Source organism: Oncorhynchus tshawytscha, linkage group LG24, assembly GCF_018296145.1.
Source record: "Oncorhynchus tshawytscha isolate Ot180627B linkage group LG24, Otsh_v2.0, whole genome shotgun sequence".
NCBI lineage: Eukaryota > Metazoa > Chordata > Actinopteri > Salmoniformes > Salmonidae > Oncorhynchus > Oncorhynchus tshawytscha.
In genome coordinates this window covers 29,904,664-29,924,405 of record NC_056452.1, presented here as the reverse complement: position 1 = coordinate 29,924,405, position 19,742 = coordinate 29,904,664, and the positions used below count along the sequence as shown (strand labels likewise).

Below are 19,742 nucleotides of genomic sequence, written 5' to 3'. Positions count from 1 at the left end.
CCCACAGTGATGTCCTCCACATTGACCCCCACAGTGATGTCCTCCACATTGACCCCCACAGTGATGTCCTCCACATTTACCCCCACAGTGATGTCCTCCACATTTACCCCCACAGTGATGTCCTCCACATTTACCCCACAGTGATGTCCTCCACTCTCCACATTTACCCCCACAGTGATGTCCTCCAGCCCCACAGTGATGTCCACATTTACCCCCACAGTGATGTCCTCCACTCTTCACATTTACCCCACAGTGATGTCCTCCCTCTACACATTTACCCCACAGTGATGTCCTCCCTCTACACATTTACCCCACAGTGATGTCCCCTCTACACACATTTACCCCACAGTGATGTCCTCCACTCTACACATTTACCCCACAGTGATGTCCTCCACTCTACACATTTACCCCACAGTGATGTCCTCCCTCTACACATTTACCCCACAGTGATGTCCTCCACTCTACACATTTACCCCACAGTGATGTCCTCCACTCTACACATTTACCCCACAGTGATGTCCTCCACTCTACACATTTACCCCCACAGTGATGTCCTCCACTCTACACATTTACCCCCACAGTGATGTCCTCCACATTTACCCCACAGTGATGTCCTCCACTCTACACATTTACCCCCACAGTGATGTCCTCCGCTCTATACATTTACCCCCACAGTGATGTCCTCTACACATTTACCCCCACAGTGATGTCCTCCCTACACATTTACCCCCACAGTGATGTCCTCCCCTCTACACATTTACCCCCACAGTGATGTCCTCCACTCTACACATTTACCCCCACAGTGATGTCCTCCACTCTACACATTTACCCCCACAGTGATGTCCTCCACATTTACCCCACAGTGATGTCCTCCACTCTACACATTTACCCCCACAGTGATGTCCTCCCTCCACATTTACCCCACAGTGATGTCCTCCACATTTATCCCCACAGTGATGTCCTCCACATTTACCCCCACAGTGATGTCCTCCACATTTCAGTGATGTCCTCCACATTTACCCCCACAGTGATGTCTACCCCCACAGTGATGTCCTCCACTACACATTTACCCTCCACAGTGATGTCCTCCCTCCACATTTACCCCACAGTGATGTCCTCCACATTTCAGTGATGTCCTCCACATTTACCCCCACAGTGATGTCCTCCACTCTACACATTTACCCCCACAGTGATGTCCTCCACATTTACCCCACAGTGATGTCCTCCACTCTACACATTTACCCCCACAGTGATGTCCTCCCTCTCCACATTTACCCCCACAGTGATGTCCTCCACTCTACACATTTACCCCCACAGTGATGTCCTCCACTCTACACATTTACCCCACAGTGATGTCCTCTCTACACATTTACCCCCACAGTGATGTCCTCCACATTTACCCCACAGTGATGTCCTCCTCCACATTTACCCCACAGTGATGTCCTCCACTCTCACATTTACCCCCACACATTTACCCCACAGTGATGTCCTCCTCTACACATTTACCCCCACAGTGATGTCCTCCACATTTACCCCCACAGTGATGTCCTCCACATTTACCCCCACAGTGATGTCCTCCACAGTGATGTCCTCCACATTTACCCCCACAGTGATGTCCTCCACATTTACCCCCACAGTGATGTCCTCCACATTTACCCCACAGTGATGTCCTCCACATTTACCCCCACAGTGATGTCCTCCACATTTACCCCCACAGTGATGTCCTCCACATTTACCCCCACAGTGATGTCCTCCACCCCCACAGTGATGTCCTCCACATTTACCCCCACAGTGATGTCCTCCCATTGACCCCACAGTGATGTCCTCCACATTTACCCCACAGTGATGTCCTCCACATTTACCCCCACAGTGATGTCCTCCACTCTCCACATTTACCCCCACAGTGATGTCACTACCCCCACTTTGCTCCACATTTACCCCCACAGTGATGTCCTCCACTCTTCACATTTACCCCACAGTGATGTCCTCCCCTCTACACATTTACCCCACAGTGATGTCCTCCCTCTACACATTTACCCCACAGTGATGTCCTCCCTCTACACATTTACCCCACAGTGATGTCCTCCCTCTACACATTTACCCCACAGTGATGTCCTCCACTCTACACATTTACCCCACAGTGATGTCCTCCCTCTACACATTTACCCCACAGTGATGTCTACACATTTACCCCCACAGTGATGTCCTCCACACACATTTACCCCCACAGTGATGTCCTCCACTCTACACATTTACCCCCACAGTGATGTCCTCCACTCTACACATTTACCCCCACAGTGATGTCCTCCACTCTACATTTACCCCCACAGTGATGTCCTCCACATTTACCCCACAGTGATGTCCTCCACTCTACACATTTACCCCCACAGTGATGTCCTCCCCTCTACACATTTACCCCACAGTGATGTCCTCCTCTACACATTTCCCCCCCACAGTGATGTCCTCCCTCTACACATTTACCCCCACAGTGATGTCCTCCCTCTACACATTTACCCCCACAGTGATGTCCTCCTCCACATTTACCCCCCACAGTGATGTCCTCCACTCTACACATTTACCCCCACAGTGATGTCCTCCACTCTACACATTTACCCCCACAGTGATGTCCTCCACATTTATCCCCACAGTGATGTCCTCTCACATTTACCCCCACAGTGATGTCCTCCCTCCACATTTACCCCCACAGTGATGTCCTCCACATTTATCCCCACAGTGATGTCCTCCACATTTACCCCCACAGTGATGTCCCATTTACCCCCACAGTGATGTCCTCCACATTTACCCCCACAGTGATGTCCTCCACATTTACCCCCACAGTGATGTCCTCCACATTTACCCCCACAGTGATGTCCTCCACATTTACCCCCACAGTGATGTCCTCCATTTACCCCCACAGTGATGTCCTCCACATTTACCCCCACAGTGATGTCCTCCACATTTACCCCCACAGTGATGTCCTCCACATTTACCCCCACAGTGATGTCCTCCACTCTTCACATTTACCCCACAGTGATGTCCTCCCTCTCACATTTACCCCACAGTGATGTCCTCCACTCTACACATTTACCCCCCACAGTGATGTCCTCCCCTCTACACATTTACCCCACAGTGATGTCCTCCCTCTACACATTTACCCCCACAGTGATGTCCTCCACTCTACACATTTACCCCCACAGTGATGTCCTCCACATTTACCCCACAGTGATGTCCTCCCTCTACACATTTACCCCCACAGTGATGTCCTCCACTCTACACATTTACCCCCACAGTGATGTCCTCCACATTTACCCCCACATGTCCTCCACTCTACACATTTACCCCACAGTGATGTCCTCCCTCTACACATTTACCCCACAGTGATGTCCTCCACATTTACCCCCACAGTGATGTCCTCACTCTACACATTTCCACAGTGATGTCCTCTACACATTTACCCCCACAGTGATGTCCTCCACTCTACACATTTACCCCCACAGTGATGTCCTCCCTACATTTACCCCACAGTGATTTCCACATTTACCCCCACAGTGATGTCCTCCACATTTACCCCCACAGTGATGTCCTCCACTCACATTTACCCCCACAGTGATGTCCTCCACATTTACCCCCACAGTGATGTCCTCCACATTTACCCCCACAGTGATGTCCTCCACATTTACCCCCACAGTGATGTCCTCCACATTTACCCCCACAGTGATGTCCTCCACATTTACCCCCACAGTGATGTCCTCCACTCTCCACATTTACCCCCACAGTGATGTCCTCCACATTTACCCCCACAGTGTCCTCCATTTACCCCCACAGTGCACATTTACCCCCACAGTGATGTCCTCCACTCCACATTTACCCCCACAGTGATGTCCTCCACCACATTTACCCCACAGTGATGTCCTCCCTCTACACATTTACCCCCACAGTGATGTCCTCCCCTCTACACATTTACCCCCCCACAGTGATGTCCTCCCTCTACACATTTACCCCACAGTGATGTCCTCCCTCTACACATTTACCCCACAGTGATGTCCTCCCTCACATTTACCCCCACAGTGATGTCCTCCACTTCCACATTTACCCCCACAGTGATGTCCTCCACATTTACCCCCACAGTGATGTCCTCTCCACATTTACCCCCACAGTGATGTCCTCCACATTTACCCCCACAGTGATGTCCTCCACATTTACCCCCACAGTGATGTCCTCCACATTTACCCCCACAGTGATGTGTCCTCCACATTTCCATTTTACCCCCACAGTGATGTCCTCCACATTTACCCCCACAGTGATGTCCTCCACATTTACCCCCACAGTGATGTCCTCCTCCACATTTACCCCCACAGTGATGTCCTCCACTCCACATTTACCCCCACAGTGATGTCCTCCCACATTTACCCCCACAGTGATGTCCTCCACTCTCCACATTTACCCCACAGTGATGTCCTCCACTCTCCACATTTACCCCACAGTGATGTCCTCCTCACATTTACCCCACAGTGATGTCCTCCACTCTACACATTTACCCCACAGTGATGTCCTCCCCCCCCACAGTGATGTCCTCCACATTTACCCCTACAGTGACTACACATTTACCCCCACAGTGATGTCCTCCACATTTACCCCACAGTGACACTCTACACATTTACCCCCACAGTGATGTCCTCCACTCTACACATTTACCCCCACAGTGATGTCCTCCACTCTACACATTTACCCCCACAGTGATGTCCTCCACTCTACACATTTACCCCCACAGTGATGTCCTCCACTCTCCACATTTACCCCCACAGTGATGTCCTCCACTCTACACATTTACCCCCACAGTGATGTCCTCCACATTTACCCCCACAGTGATGTCCTCCACTCTACACATTTACCCCCACAGTGATGTCCTCCCTCTACACATTTACCCCCCACAGTGATGTCCTCCACTCTACACATTTACCCCACAGTGATGTCCTCCACTCTACACATTTACCCCCACAGTGATGTCCTCCACTCTACACATTTACCCCCACAGTGATGTCCTCCACTCTACACATTTACCCCACAGTGATGTCCTCCCTCTACACATTTACCCCCACAGTGATGTCCTCCACTCTACACATTTACCCCCACAGTGATGTCCTCCCTCTACACATTTACCCCCACAGTGATGTCCTCCCACATTTACCCCCACAGTGATGTCCTCCACTCCACATTTACCCCCACAGTGATGTCCTCCTCCACATTTACCCCCACAGTGATGTCCTCCACATTTACCCCCACAGTGATGTCCTCCCTCCACATTTACCCCCACAGTGATGTCCTCCCTCACACATTTACCCCCACAGTGATGTCCTCCACATTTACCCCACAGTGATGTCCTCCACATTTACCCCCACAGTGATGTCCTCCACATTTACCCCCCACAGTGATGTCCTCCACATTTACCCCCACAGTGATGTCCTCCATTTTGCCCCCCACAGTGATGTCCTCCACATTTACCCCCACAGTGATGTCCTGTCCTCCACATTTACCCCCACAGTGATGTCCTCCACATTTACCCCCCCCACATTTGATGTCCTCCACTCCCCACAGTGACATTTATGTCCTCCCCCCACAGTGATGTCCTCCACCAGTGATGTCCTCACATTTACCCCCACAGTGATGTCCTCCACTCTACACATTTACCCCCACAGTGATGTCCTCCCTCTACACATTTACCCCACAGTGATGTCCTCCCTCTACACATTTACCCCACAGTGATGTCCTCCACTCTACACATTTACCCCACAGTGATGTCCTCCACTCTACACATTTACCCCACAGTGATGTCCTCCACTCTACACATTTACCCCACAGTGATGTCCTCCACTTTACACATTTCCCCCCCACAGTGATGTCCTCCACATTTTACCCCACAGTGATGTCCTCCACTCTACACATTTACCCCCACAGTGATGTCCTCCACATTTACCCCACAGTGATGTCCTCCCTCCACATTTACCCCCACAGTGATGTCCTCCGCTCTATACATTTACCCCCACAGTGATGTCCTCCCCTCTACACATTTACCCCCACAGTGATGTCCTCCCTCTACACATTTACCCCCACAGTGATGTCCTCCCCTCTACACATTTACCCCCACAGTGATGTCCTCCACTCTACACATTTACCCCCACAGTGATGTCCTCCACTCCACATTTACCCCCACAGTGATGTCCTCCACATTTACCCCACAGTGATGTCTCACTCTACACATTTACCCCCACAGTGATGTCCTCCACTCTCCACATTTACCCCCACAGTGATGTCCTCCACATTTATCCCCACAGTGATGTCCTCCACATTTACCCCCACAGTGATGTCCTCCACATTTACCCCCACAGTGATGTCCTCCACATTTACCCCCACAGTGATGTCCTCCACATTGACCCCCACAGTGATGTCCTCCACATTGACCCCCACAGTGATGTCCTCCACATTGACCCCCACAGTGATGTCCTCCACATTGACCCCCACAGTGATGTCCTCCACATTTACCCCCACAGTGATGTCCTCCACATTTACCCCCACAGTGATGTCCTCCACATTTACCCCCACAGTGATGTCCTCCACTCTCACATTTACCCCACAGTGATGTCCTCCCCTCTACACATTTACCCCACAGTGATGTCCTCCCTCTACACATTTACCCCACAGTGATGTCCTCCCTCTACACATTTACCCCACAGTGATGTCCTCCACTCTACACATTTACCCCCACAGTGATGTCCTCCACATTTACCCCACAGTGATGTCCTCCACTCTACACATTTACCCCCACAGTGATGTCCTCCGCTCACATTTACCCCCACAGTGATGTCCTCCCCTCTACACATTTACCCCCACAGTGATGTCCTCCCCTCTACACATTTACCCCCACAGTGATGTCCTCCCTCTACACATTTACCCCCACAGTGATGTCCTCCACTCTACACATTTACCCCCACAGTGATGTCCTCCACTCTACACATTTACCCCCACAGTGATGTCCTCCACATTTACCCCACAGTGATGTCCTCCACTCTACACATTTACCCCCACAGTGATGTCCTCCACTCTCCACATTTACCCCCACAGTGATGTCCTCCACATTTATCCCCACAGTGATGTCCTCCACATTTACCCCCACAGTGATGTCCTCCACATTTACCCCCACAGTGATGTCCTCCACATTTACCCCCACAGTGATGTCCTCCACATTTACCCCCACAGTGATGTCCTCCACATTTACCCCCACAGTGATGTCCTCCACATTGACCCCCACAGTGATGTCCTCCACATTGACCCCCACAGTGATGTCCTCCACATTGACCCCCACAGTGATGTCCTCCACATTTACCCCCACAGTGATGTCCTCCACATTTACCCCCACAGTGATGTCCTCCACATTTACCCCCACAGTGATGTCCTCCACATTTACCCCCACAGTGATGTCCTCCACTCTTCACATTTACCCCACAGTGATGTCCTCCCTCTACACATTTACCCCACAGTGATGTCCTCCCCTCTACACATTTACCCCACAGTGATGTCCTCCTCTACACATTTACCCCACAGTGATGTCCTCCACTCTACACATTTACCCCACAGTGATGTCCTCCACTCTACACATTTACCCCACAGTGATGTCCTCCCCTCTACACATTTACCCCACAGTGATGTCCTCCACTCTACACATTTACCCCCACAGTGATGTCCTCCACTCTACACATTTACCCCCACAGTGATGTCCTCCACTCTACACATTTACCCCCACAGTGATGTCCTCCACATTTACCCCCACAGTGATGTCCTCCACTCTACACATTTACCCCCACAGTGATGTCCTCCACATTTACCCCCACAGTGATGTCCTCCACTCTACACATTTACCCCCACAGTGATGTCCTCCGCTCTACACATTTACCCCCACAGTGATGTCCTCCCCTCTACACATTTACCCCCACAGTGATGTCCTCCCCTCTACACATTTACCCCCACAGTGATGTCCTCCCCTCTACACATTTACCCCCACAGTGATGTCCTCCACTCTACACATTTACCCCCACAGTGATGTCCTCCACATTTACCCCACAGTGATGTCCTCCACTCTACACATTTACCCCCACAGTGATGTCCTCCACATTTACCCCCACAGTGATGTCCTCCACATTTACCCCCACAGTGATGTCCTCCACATTGACCCCCACAGTGATGTCCTCCACATTTACCCCCACAGTGATGTCCTCCACATTTACCCCCACAGTGATGTCCTCCACATTTACCCCCACAGTGATGTCCTCCACATTTACCCCCACAGTGATGTCCTCCACATTTACCCCCACAGTGATGTCCTCCACATTTACCCCCACAGTGATGTCCTCCACTCTCCACATTTACCCCCACAGTGATGTCCTCCACTCTCCACATTTACCCCCACAGTGATGTCCTCCACTCTCCACATTTACCCCCACAGTGATGTCCTCCACATTTACCCCCACAGTGATGTCCTCCACATTTACCCCCACAGTGATGTCCTCCACTCTACACATTTACCCCCACAGTGATGTCCTCCACTCTTCACATTTACCCCACAGTGATGTCCTCCCCTCTACACATTTACCCCACAGTGATGTCCTCCCCTCTACACATTTACCCCACAGTGATGTCCTCCACTCTACACATTTACCCCACAGTGATGTCCTCCACTCTACACATTTACCCCACAGTGATGTCCTCCCCTCTACACATTTACCCCACAGTGATGTCCTCCACTCTACACATTTACCCCCCACAGTGATGTCCTCCACTCTACACATTTACCCCCACAGTGATGTCCTCCACTCTACACATTTACCCCCACAGTGATGTCCTCCACATTTACCCCACAGTGATGTCCTCCACTCTACACATTTACCCCCACAGTGATGTCCTCCACATTTACCCCACAGTGATGTCCTCCACTCTACACATTTACCCCACAGTGATGTCCTCCGCTCTACACATTTACCCCCACAGTGATGTCCTCCCCTCTACACATTTACCCCCCACAGTGATGTCCTCCCCTCTACACATTTACCCCCACAGTGATGTCCTCCCCTCTACACATTTACCCCCACAGTGATGTCCTCCACTCTACACATTTACCCCCACAGTGATGTCCTCCACATTTACCCCACAGTGATGTCCTCCACTCTACACATTTACCCCCACAGTGATGTCCTCCACTCTACACATTTACCCCCACAGTGATGTCCTCCACATTTACCCCACAGTGATGTCCTCCACTCTACACATTTACCCCCACAGTGATGTCCTCCACATTTACCCCACAGTGATGTCCTCCACTCTACACATTTACCCCCACAGTGATGTCCTCCACTCTACACATTTACTCCCACAGTGATGTCCTCCACTCTACACATTTACCCACACAGTGATGTCCTCCACTCTACACATTTACCCCCACAGTGATGTCCTCCACTCTACACATTCAGTCCCAAATCCAATGTCCTCCTGTAATCCAAGGTGCTGCCAGATGACTATGTTGAGGAAAACCACACACACACACACACACACACACACACACACACACACACACACACACACACACACACACACACACACACACACACCCAGTCCTGTAATCTGTAGTCCGCCAGATGCCGATGGGAGGGAACAGTATAATGATGACCTGGAGATATGAGGGTGTGGAGACCTCAATTACTCACGAAGACATCACACACTCATAGTTACACAGGCACACACACACACACTGAATTCTTGCAATGAGACACCTAAACGTTGAAGGTGTTTAAAATGACCGTCCCTTTCGCTGACCGCCACGTACTCAGACACACAACAAGGGAGAGGCCATGCAGATGGGCAGTAGTAGCTGTAGTTACATAAACACTGTGAAGTAGCTTTATCTCTTAATAGTGGCACTGTGTCTCCGTGCTCCTCTGACACTGTGTCTCCGTGCTCCTCTGACACTGTGTCTCCGTGCTCAAGAGCTCCCAAGGTAACCTGCCTAAATGACTATCGCCCGAAGCACTCACATCTGTAGCCATGAAATGTATTTGAAAAGGCTGGTCATGACTCATATCAACACCATTATCCCAGAAACCCTGGACCCACTCCAATTCACATATCTCCCTACAGATCCACAGAGGACGCAATCTCTATTGCACTCCACACTTCCCTCTCCCATCTGGACAAGAGGAATACCTATATGTGAGAATGCTGTTCATTGACTACAGCATTGACTACAGCTCAGCGTTATTAATTACACTTTGTGTGTCAATGCTACATCATCCAGTCACTACAAAATGTGGAATAAGTCATGGGGTATGAATACCTTCTGAAGGCACTATATGTGAGAATGCTGTTTATTGACTACAGCTCAGCGTTCAACACCATAGTAACCGCCAAGCTCGTCAATAAGCTAAGGATCCTGGGACTAAACACCTCCCTCTGCAACTGATCCTGGACTTCTTGACGGGCCGCCCCCAGGTGGTGAGGGTAGGTAGCAACACTAACACAACACTGACCTTAAACACTGGAGCTCCCCAGGGGTGCGTGCTCAGTCCCCTCCTGTACTCCTTGTTCACCCACGACTTCAACACCATCATTAAGTTAGCTGATGACACAACAGGGGTAGGGGCCTGATCACAGACAACGATGAGACAGCCTATAGGGAGGAGGTCAGAGGACTGGCATTGTGGTGCCAGGATAACAACCTCTCCTTCAACGTGAGCAAGACGAAGGAGTTGATCGTGGACTACAGGAAATGGAGGGCTAGGCATGCCCCCATCCACATCGATGGGGCTGTAGTGGAGCAGGTGAACAGCTTCAAGTTCCTCGGTTTCCACATCGCTAAGGAATTAAGCACACCAACATGAATAGGGCACAACAACGCCTCTTCTCCCTCAGCAGGCTGAAAAGATTTGGGCCTCAGATCCTCAAAGTTCTACAGCTGCACCATCGAGAGCATCTTGACTGACTGCATCACCGCCTGGTATGGCAACTGCTTGGCATCTGACCGCAAGGCGCTACAGAGGGTAGTGCGTACGGCCCAGTACATCACTGGGGCCAAGCTTCCTGACACCCAGGACCTCTATACCAGGCGGTGTCAGAGGAAGGCCCTAAAAGACTCCAGCAACACCAGGTGGCTTCTGAAATGGTCAGAGACTTTTCTCTGCTACCACACGGCAAGCAGTACCAATACACCATGTCTGGAGCCAACAGGACCCTGAACAGCTTCTACCCCCAAGCCATAAGACTGCTAAACACACACACAAAACACACACACACACACACACACACACACACACACACACACACACACACACACACACACACACACACACACACACACACACTCACTCTTCCTGCTAAACTGAACAAAAAAGCGAAACGCAACATGCAACAATTTCAAATATTTTACCGAAGTTACAGTTCATATAAGAAAATCCGTCAATTTAAATAAGGCCCCAATTGATGGATTTCACATAGGCCCATGGGAGCCGGCCAGGCCAGGCCCAGCCAACCAGAATGAGTTTTTACCCGCCAAAGGGCTTTATTATAGACAGAAATACTTCTCAGCACCCCCAACCCTCATCAGAAGATCCCGCTTGTGAAGAAGCCAGATGTGGAGGTCCTGGGCTGTCCTGTTTTCCAAATTGGTAGAGAATTGAACATTAAATTCTCTGGCAACACAAATATCATACCTCTCCCCCCCAAAATGCTAACCTCTAACCATTACAATATCAGAGGAGGTTAGCATTTTTGGGGGGTATGATATTTGTGTGTCTGTAACTTTCTGAATATATAGAATGCTAACCTCCCTGTTATTATAATGGTGAGAGGTTATGGTAGAGACATTAAGATTCAATTATATGTCAACAGTTCTGGTGGACATTTCTGCAGTCAGCATGCCAATTGCACGCTCCCTCAACTTGAGACATCTGTGGCATTGTGTTGTGTGACAAAACTGCACATTTTAGTGTGGCCTTTTATTGTCCCAAGCAGAAGGTGCACCTGTGTAATGATCATGCTGTTTAATCAGCTTCTTGATATGCCACATCTGTCAGGTGGATGGTTTATCTTGGCAAAGGAGAAATGTTCACTAACGAGGATGTAAACAAACTTTTTGCAAAATTTAAGAGAAATAATTATGATTTTTTGTGGAGGACATCACTGTGGGGGTAAATGTGTAGAGTGGAGGACATCACTGTGGGGGTAAATGTGTAGAGTGGAGGACATCACTGTGGGGGTAAATGTGTAGAGTGGAGGACATCACTGTGGGGGTAAATGTGTAGAGTGGAGGACATCACTGTGGGGGTAAATGTGTAGAGTGGAGGACATCACTGTGGGGGTAAATGTGTCTTTTATTTGACCATGTTGTGTTTATATATTTTTTCTGTGTGTATATATATATATAATTACACACACACAGAATACAAAGAAAAAAAGAAAAATATATATATATATTTAATTAATTAATTAGTACCAGTCAAATGTTTTAGAACACCTACTCATTCCAGGGTTTTTCTTTATTTTTACTATTTTCTACATTGTAGAATAATAGTGAAGACATCAAAAACTATTAAATAACACATATGGAATCATGTATTAACCAAAACAGTGTTAAACAAATCAGATATGTTATATTTTTTATTCTTGCCTTGATGACAGCTTTGCACATTCTTGGCATTCTCTCAACCAGCTTCATGAGTTAGTCACCTGGAATGCATTTCAAGTAACAGGTGTGCCTTGTTAATTTGTGGACTTTCTTTCCTTAATGCGTTTGAGCCAATCAGTTGTGTTGTGACAATGTAAAAAAAAAAAAGTAGCCAATCAGCTTTGTTGTCAACCAGCTTCATGAGGTAGTCACCTGGAATGCATTTAAATTAACAGGTGTGGGTTAATTTGTAAGCCATTCAGATGTGTTGTGAAGATAAACAGAAGATCGCCCTATTTGGTAAAAGACCAAGTCCATATTATGGCAAGAACAGCTCAAATAAGCAAAGAGAAACAACAGTCAATCATTACTTTAAGACATGAAGGTCAGTCAATACAGAAAATGTCAAGAACTTTGAAAGTTTCTTCAAGTGCTATCACAAAAACCCTCAAGCGCTTTGATGAAACTGGCTCTCATGAGGACCACCACAGGAAAGGAAGACCCAGAGTTACCTCTGCTGCAGAGGATAAGTTCATTAGAGTAACCAGCCTCAGAAATTGCAGCCCAAATAAATACTTCACAGACTTCAAGTAACAGACACATCTCAACATCAACTGTTCAGAGGACACTGCGTAAATCAGGCCTTCGTGGTCAAATTGCTGCAAAGAAACCTCTATTAAAGGACACCAACAAGAAGAAGAGACTTGCTTGGGCCAAGAAACATGAGCAGTGGACATTAGACCGGTGGAAATCTGTCCTTTGGTCTGATGAGTCTAAATTTGAGATTTTTGTTTCCAACCGCTGTGTCTTTGTGAGACGCAGAGTAGGTGAACGGATGATGTGTGGTTCCCACCGTGAAGCATGGAGGAGGAGGTGTGATGGTGTGGGGCTGGTGACACTGTCAGTGATTTATTTAGAATTCAAGGCACACTTAACCAGCATGGCCTCCACAGCATTCTGCAGTGACACGCCATCCCATCTGGTTTGGGCTTAGTGGGACTATCATTTGTTTATCAACAGGACAATGACCCAACACACCTCCAGGCTGTGTAAGGGCTATTTTACCAAAAAGGAGAGTGATGGAGTGCTGCATCAGATGACCTGGCCTCCACAATTACCCGACCTCAACCCAATTGAAATGGTTTGGGATGGACCGCGGAGTGAAGGAAAAGCAGCCAACAAGTGCTCAGCATATGTGGGAACTCCTTCAAGACTGTTGGAAAAGCATTCCTCGTGAAGCTGGTTGAGAGAATGAGAATGAAGTAGGTGTGTCCAAACTTTTGACTGGAATGGAATTCGGTTCCATTTTGTTCCATTTTGGACACATCCATGGTAGCTAGCAATCTACACCCTATACAACTGACATGGCGCTTGAGGCAGTTCACTTGTAGTTTTCCCCACATACTAGGTGTATGTTATTGTTTACAAAGTTAACATTGTGATTCATCAGAATTAAGTTGGATTAATCCTGAACTATTCAAAGAAGAGAGAATTCATTGAACATAGAGAACTGTATTAGGTGTGTTGGTGTCAGTTGGCTAGTGGAGGTGTCTGTTGGCTAGTGGAGGTGTCTGTTGGCTAGTGGAGGTGTCTGTTTCGTGGAGGTGCAGTTGGTGGAGGTGTCAGTTGGCTCATGGAGGTGTCAGTTGGCTCGTGGAGGTGTCTGTTGGCTAGTGGAGGTGTCTGTTGGCTAGTGGAGGTGTCATAGAGGACTAGGTTTGAAAAGGGTTTTGATTTGCTTTCCTAGGCTCCTCCCCTGGGCTCCTCCTCCGTAATGTTGTAGCCTAAACCTACTGGATAGTTCATATGTCGTGGTGCTCTGCTTTCCCATGGCAGGATTGAGGCCTAGTTGAGCAACCATGAGATGATGACAATCAGTTGGTGGCTGCACCAGACTGACGTTGTAGAAGTATTAAAACAATGTCAATTTAGTCCATTTTTTACATTTTTGAGTTTTTACTTAACAATACGTTTTGTAGGTTATTTTTGCGATCATATCCTTTAAAAAAAAAAAAAAATTGAACTTGTTGAACTTTATAGCACACCAATTCAAAACAGCTTCCATTTGAGGAATCTAGTGCTGTGAATATGAGCTGTGTCAGAATGTGTTTTTAAGAGAGAGAGAGTGAGTGCGTAGAGTTTGTACTCAGAGAACCGTGTTGATTTCATAAAAAAATGTTGATTTCAGCTGGTCTGGTTCTGATTTTCATACAGCAATGCTATTAAGTCTCTGTTTGCCAAGCCATAAAAATGTTCCCATTTTTTGATTTAAAAAATAAATCTGAGACACAAACACCTGTTCCACATGTGAAAACCATGCGGATTATGGACAGAGAAGAGTGGAACTTTTAAAAATTGAATTGCACATAACTAAAAATATCTTACTTGAATAGATTTTGACATACTTTTGGTCATGTAGTGTATGTGGACCAGATCCCACTCATTGCTCATGGATCTGTGCTATAGCAGCACACAAGTAGACTTCAAATGCATGCTGGGCCGGGCACGCCCTGAGCCTGTGAAGTGAGTGCTACTGGAGCGGGCGAGAAGGCCGTCTCTTCAGCCTTTGGGAATGTCGCTCCATGCTCCAGTCAAATTGGGCTCCACTCCTTGCTCTGCTCATATACTCTGATGTGGACACCTGCTCGTCGAACATCTCATTCCAAAATCATGGGCATTAAAAATGGAGTTGATCCCACCCTTTGCTGTTATAACAGCCTCCACTGTTCTGTTCCCTCCACTGCGGGAACTTAATTATTTGTACCCCTTTTTCTCCCCAATTTAGTGGTATCCAATTGGTAGTTAGTCTTGTCCTATCGCTGCAACTCCTGTGCGGACTCGGGAGAGGCGAAGGTCGGGAGCCGTGAGTCCTCCGAAACACAACCCAGCCAAGCCGCACTGCTTCTTGACACAATGCCTGCTTAACCCGGAAGCCAGCCGCACCGGAGAAAACACCGTACACCTTGCGACCGTGTCAGCGTCCACTGGGCCTGGCCCGCCACAGGAGTCGCTAGAGCGCGATGGGACAAGAACATCCCTGCCGGCCAAACCCTCCTCTAACCCGGACGATGCTGGGCCAAACCCTCCCCTAACCCGGACAACGCTGGGCCAAACCCTCGCCTAACCCGGACGACGCTGAGCCAAACCCTCCCCTAACCCAGACAACATTCGGGCCAAACCCTCCCTAACCCGACAACACTTGGGCCAAACCCTCCCTAACCCGGACAACACTTGGGCCAAACCCTCCCCTAACCCGGACAACACTTGGGCCAAACCCTCCCCTAACCCGGACAACACTTGGGCCAAACCCTCCCCTAACCCGGACAACACTTGGGCCAAACCCTCCCTAACCCGGACAACACTTGGGCCAAACCCTCCCTAACCCGGACAACACTTGGGCCAAACCCTCCCCTAACCCGGACAACACTTGGGCCAAACCCTCCCCTAACCCGGACAACACTTGGGCCAAACCCTCCCCTAACCCGGACAACACTCGGGACAAACTCTCCCTTAACCCGGACAACACTTGGGACAAACCCTCCCCTAACCCGGACAACACTTGGGCCAAACCCTCCCCTAACCCGGACAACACTTGGGCCAAACCCTCCCTAACCCGGACAACACTTGGGACAAACCCTCCCCTAACCCGGACAACACTCGGGACAAACTCTCCCCTAACCCGGACAACACTCGGGCCAAACCCTCCCCTAACCCGGACAACACTTGGGCCAAACTCTCCCCTAACCCGGACAACACTTGGGCCAATTGTGCGCCGCCCCATGGGTCTTCCAGTCACGGACGGCTGCGACAGAGCCTGAACTCAAACCAGGATCGCTAGTGGCACAGCTAGCACTGCGATGCAGAGCCTTAGACTGCTGCGCCACATGGGAGGCCTTGTGTGCTCGATGTTATACACCTGTCTGCAACGGGTGTGGTTGAAATAGCCGAATCCACTAATATGAAGGGGGGTCCGCATACTTTAGTATGTATAGTGTATCTGACGTTCAAGAAAGGTTAGACTAAAATCCTTAAAATCTACAGCATAATGTCCATGTATCTTGTGAAAAGGAGCTGTCTTTGCCTGATCCATGTTCAGTCTGATGTGAGACTGTTGGCTGTTAGTGAGGAGTCCCTAGAGACTGCTGGCTGTTAGTGAGGAGTCCCTGGAGACTGCTGGCTGTTAATGAGGAGTCCCTGGAGACTGCTGGCTGTTAGTGAGGAGTCCCTGGAGACTGCTGGCTATTAGTGAGGAGTCGCTGGAGACTGCTGGCTGTTAGTGAGGAGTCCCTGGAGACTGCTGGCTGTTAGTGAGGAGTCCCTGGAGACTGCTGGCTGTTAGTGAGGAGTCCCTGGAGACTGCTGGCTGTTAGTGAGGAGTCCCTGGAGACTGCTGGCTGTTAGTGAGGAGTCCCTGGAGACTGCTGGCTGTTAGTGAGGAGTCCCTGGAGACTGCTGGCTGTTAGTGAGGAGTCCCTGGAGACTGCTGGCTGTTAGTGAGGAGTCCCTGGACTGCTGGCTGTTGGCCGGGAGTCCCTGGAGGCTGGCCGTTGGCCGGGAGTCCCTGGAGGCCTGGCCGGGAGTCCCTGGAGGCCGTTGGCCGGGAGTCCCTGGAGGCTGTTGGCCGGGAGTCCCTGGAGGCTGTTGGCCGGGAGTCCCTGGAGGCTGTTGGCCGGGAGTCCCTGGAGGCTGTTGGCCGGGAGTCCCTGGAGGCTGTTGGCCGGGAGTCCCTGGAGGCTGTTGGCCGGGAGTCCCTGGAGGCTGTTGGCCGGGAGTCCCTGGAGACTGTTGGCCGGGAGTCCCTGGCGACTGTTGGCCGGGAGTCCCTGGCGACTGTTGGCCGGGAGTCCCTGGCGACTGTTGGCCGGGAGTCCCTGGCGACTGTTGGCCGGGAGTCCCTGGCGACTGTTGGCCGGGAGTCCCTGGCGACTGTTGGCCGGGAGTCCCTGGCGACTGTTGGCCGGGAGTCCCTGGCGACTGTTGGCCGGGAGTCCCTGGCGACTGTTGGCCGGGAGTCCCTGGCGACTGTTGGCCGGGAGTCCCTGGCGACTGTTGGCCGGGAGTCCCTGGCGACTGTTGGCCGGGAGTCCCTGGCGACTGTTGGCCGGGAGTCCCTGGCGACTGTTGGCCGGGAGTCCCTGGCGACTGTTGGCCGGGAGTCCCTGGCGACTGTTGGCCGGGAGTCCCTGGCGACTGTTGGCCGGGAGTCCCTGGCGACTGCTGGCCGTTAGTGAAGAGTCCCTGGAGACTGTTGGCCGGGAGTCCCTGGAGACTGTTGGCCGGGAGTCCCTGGAGACTGTTGGCCGGGAGTCCCTGGAGACTGTGGCCGGGAGTCCCTGGAGACTGCTGGCCGGGAGTCCCTGGAGACTGCTGGCCGGGAGTCCCTGGAGACTGCTGGCCGGGAGTCCCTGGAGACTGCTGGCCGGGAGTCCCTGGAGACTGCTGGCCGGGAGTCCCTGGAGACTGTTGGCCGGGAGTCCCTGGAGACTGCTGGCCGGGAGTCCCTGGAGACTGCTGGCCGGGAGTCCCTGGAGACTGCTGGCCGGGAGTCCCTGGAGACTGCTGGCCGGGAGTCCCTGGAGACTGCTGGCCGGGAGTCCCTGGAGACTGCTGGCCGGGAGTCCCTGGAGACTGTTGGTTTAATACAATATGTTTCTGTACAGGGTTTGTTTTGCAAAGGCTTGAGTCTGAATCTTTAAACACATGTTCTCACACACAGACAGACAGACAGACACGGGGAGAGAGAGCGAGTCTGTGGAAGAGCGAGTCATCATGCCATCCACCGGCCTTTCCTTCGCCTCCAATTCACCAACAAGCCCCTTCCAAAGAAAACCTCAATCAGTGAAGGAAAACAAACGGTTCAGAAGAACAACAGAGAATGAACAGTTGAAAAATTTGAGAGGATAGAAGGATAAATGATTTCCTGATCGTGTTAATGTTGAACCTGGGTCCATTTCAACGGAATATTCCCATGTCTGGTGGTTCGAGGAAAGATGTCTGAGCAAAATATGCTCATTCCTAGGGTTAGAACGTCTAGAAGTCTTTGAGCAAAGCATGATCGATTGAGTTTGCCTTGGCCATAGCGTTCACACTTCATGTTTTATGGAGAGAGGGGTATTGGCAGCCACTGTATATTCACCACCATGCTTAAGAGACCTACTGTTGGATAGAACCACTGTACGTTATGTCTACTCAATTATATTGATTTAATTTGATTGATTATCTGATCATTATAAAGGTGAATCCTAACATCTGCTTGATTCGAATTTGATCTTAGCCCTTGATTTCAATGGGAGACTAAGTTAAAAGTGGACCTCTGGTGGGAGTTAAGATTCACCTTTTATGGACCTTGTTTTTCCTCTTGGAGTCGGTGTATGAATGAATGTTTTCTGAGTCACCCGATCTTGTTTTCCCTTTAGGAGAATGGATCAGGGTTGCTGGACACGGTGGGAGCGATCGTAGTGGACAGAGAGGGGAACGTGGCAGCTGCAGTGTCCAGTGGGGGTTTAGCCATGAAACACCCAGGCAGGGTGGGACAGGTACAGTAACTATGTCCTCTGGGTTGGTGGGACAGGTACAGTAACCATGTCCTCTGTGTCCCAGGCAGGGTGGGACAGGTACAGTAACCATGCCCTCTGGGTCCCAGGCAGGGTGGGACAGGTACAGTAACCATGCCCTCTGGGTCCCAGGCAGGGTGGGACAGGTACAGTAACCATGTCCTCTGGGTCCCAGGCAGGGTGGGACAGGTACGGTAACCATGTCCTCTGGGTCCCAGGCAGGGTGGGACAGGTACCGTAACCATGTCCTCTGGGTCCCAGGCAGGGTGGGACAGGTACAGTAACCATGTCCTCTGGGTCCCAGGCAGGGTGGGACAGGTACAGTAACCATGTCCTCTGGGTCCCAGGCAGGGTGGGACAGGTACCGTAACCATGTCCTCTGGGTCCCAGGCAGGGTGGGACAGGTACAGTAACCATGTCCTCTGGGTCCCAGGCAGGGTGGGACAGGTACAGTAACCATGTCCTCTGGGTCCCAGGCAGGGTGG

The 19,742-nt window shown here is 50.5% G+C and overlaps 1 protein-coding gene across 3 annotated transcripts in view; it reads left to right on the top strand.

Annotated features, from left to right (window-relative positions):
• The window catches only part of tasp1 (taspase, threonine aspartase, 1), a 113,243-nt gene that overhangs the window by 36,195 nt on the left and 57,306 nt on the right, over positions 1-19,742 (top strand). For all 3 annotated transcript variants that reach the window (XM_042305646.1, XM_042305645.1, XM_042305644.1), the window contains one exon: positions 19,120-19,239. In XM_042305646.1, the coding sequence (XP_042161580.1) occupies positions 19,120-19,239 (120 nt within the window). The remainder of the gene's footprint in view (positions 1-19,119; positions 19,240-19,742) is intronic.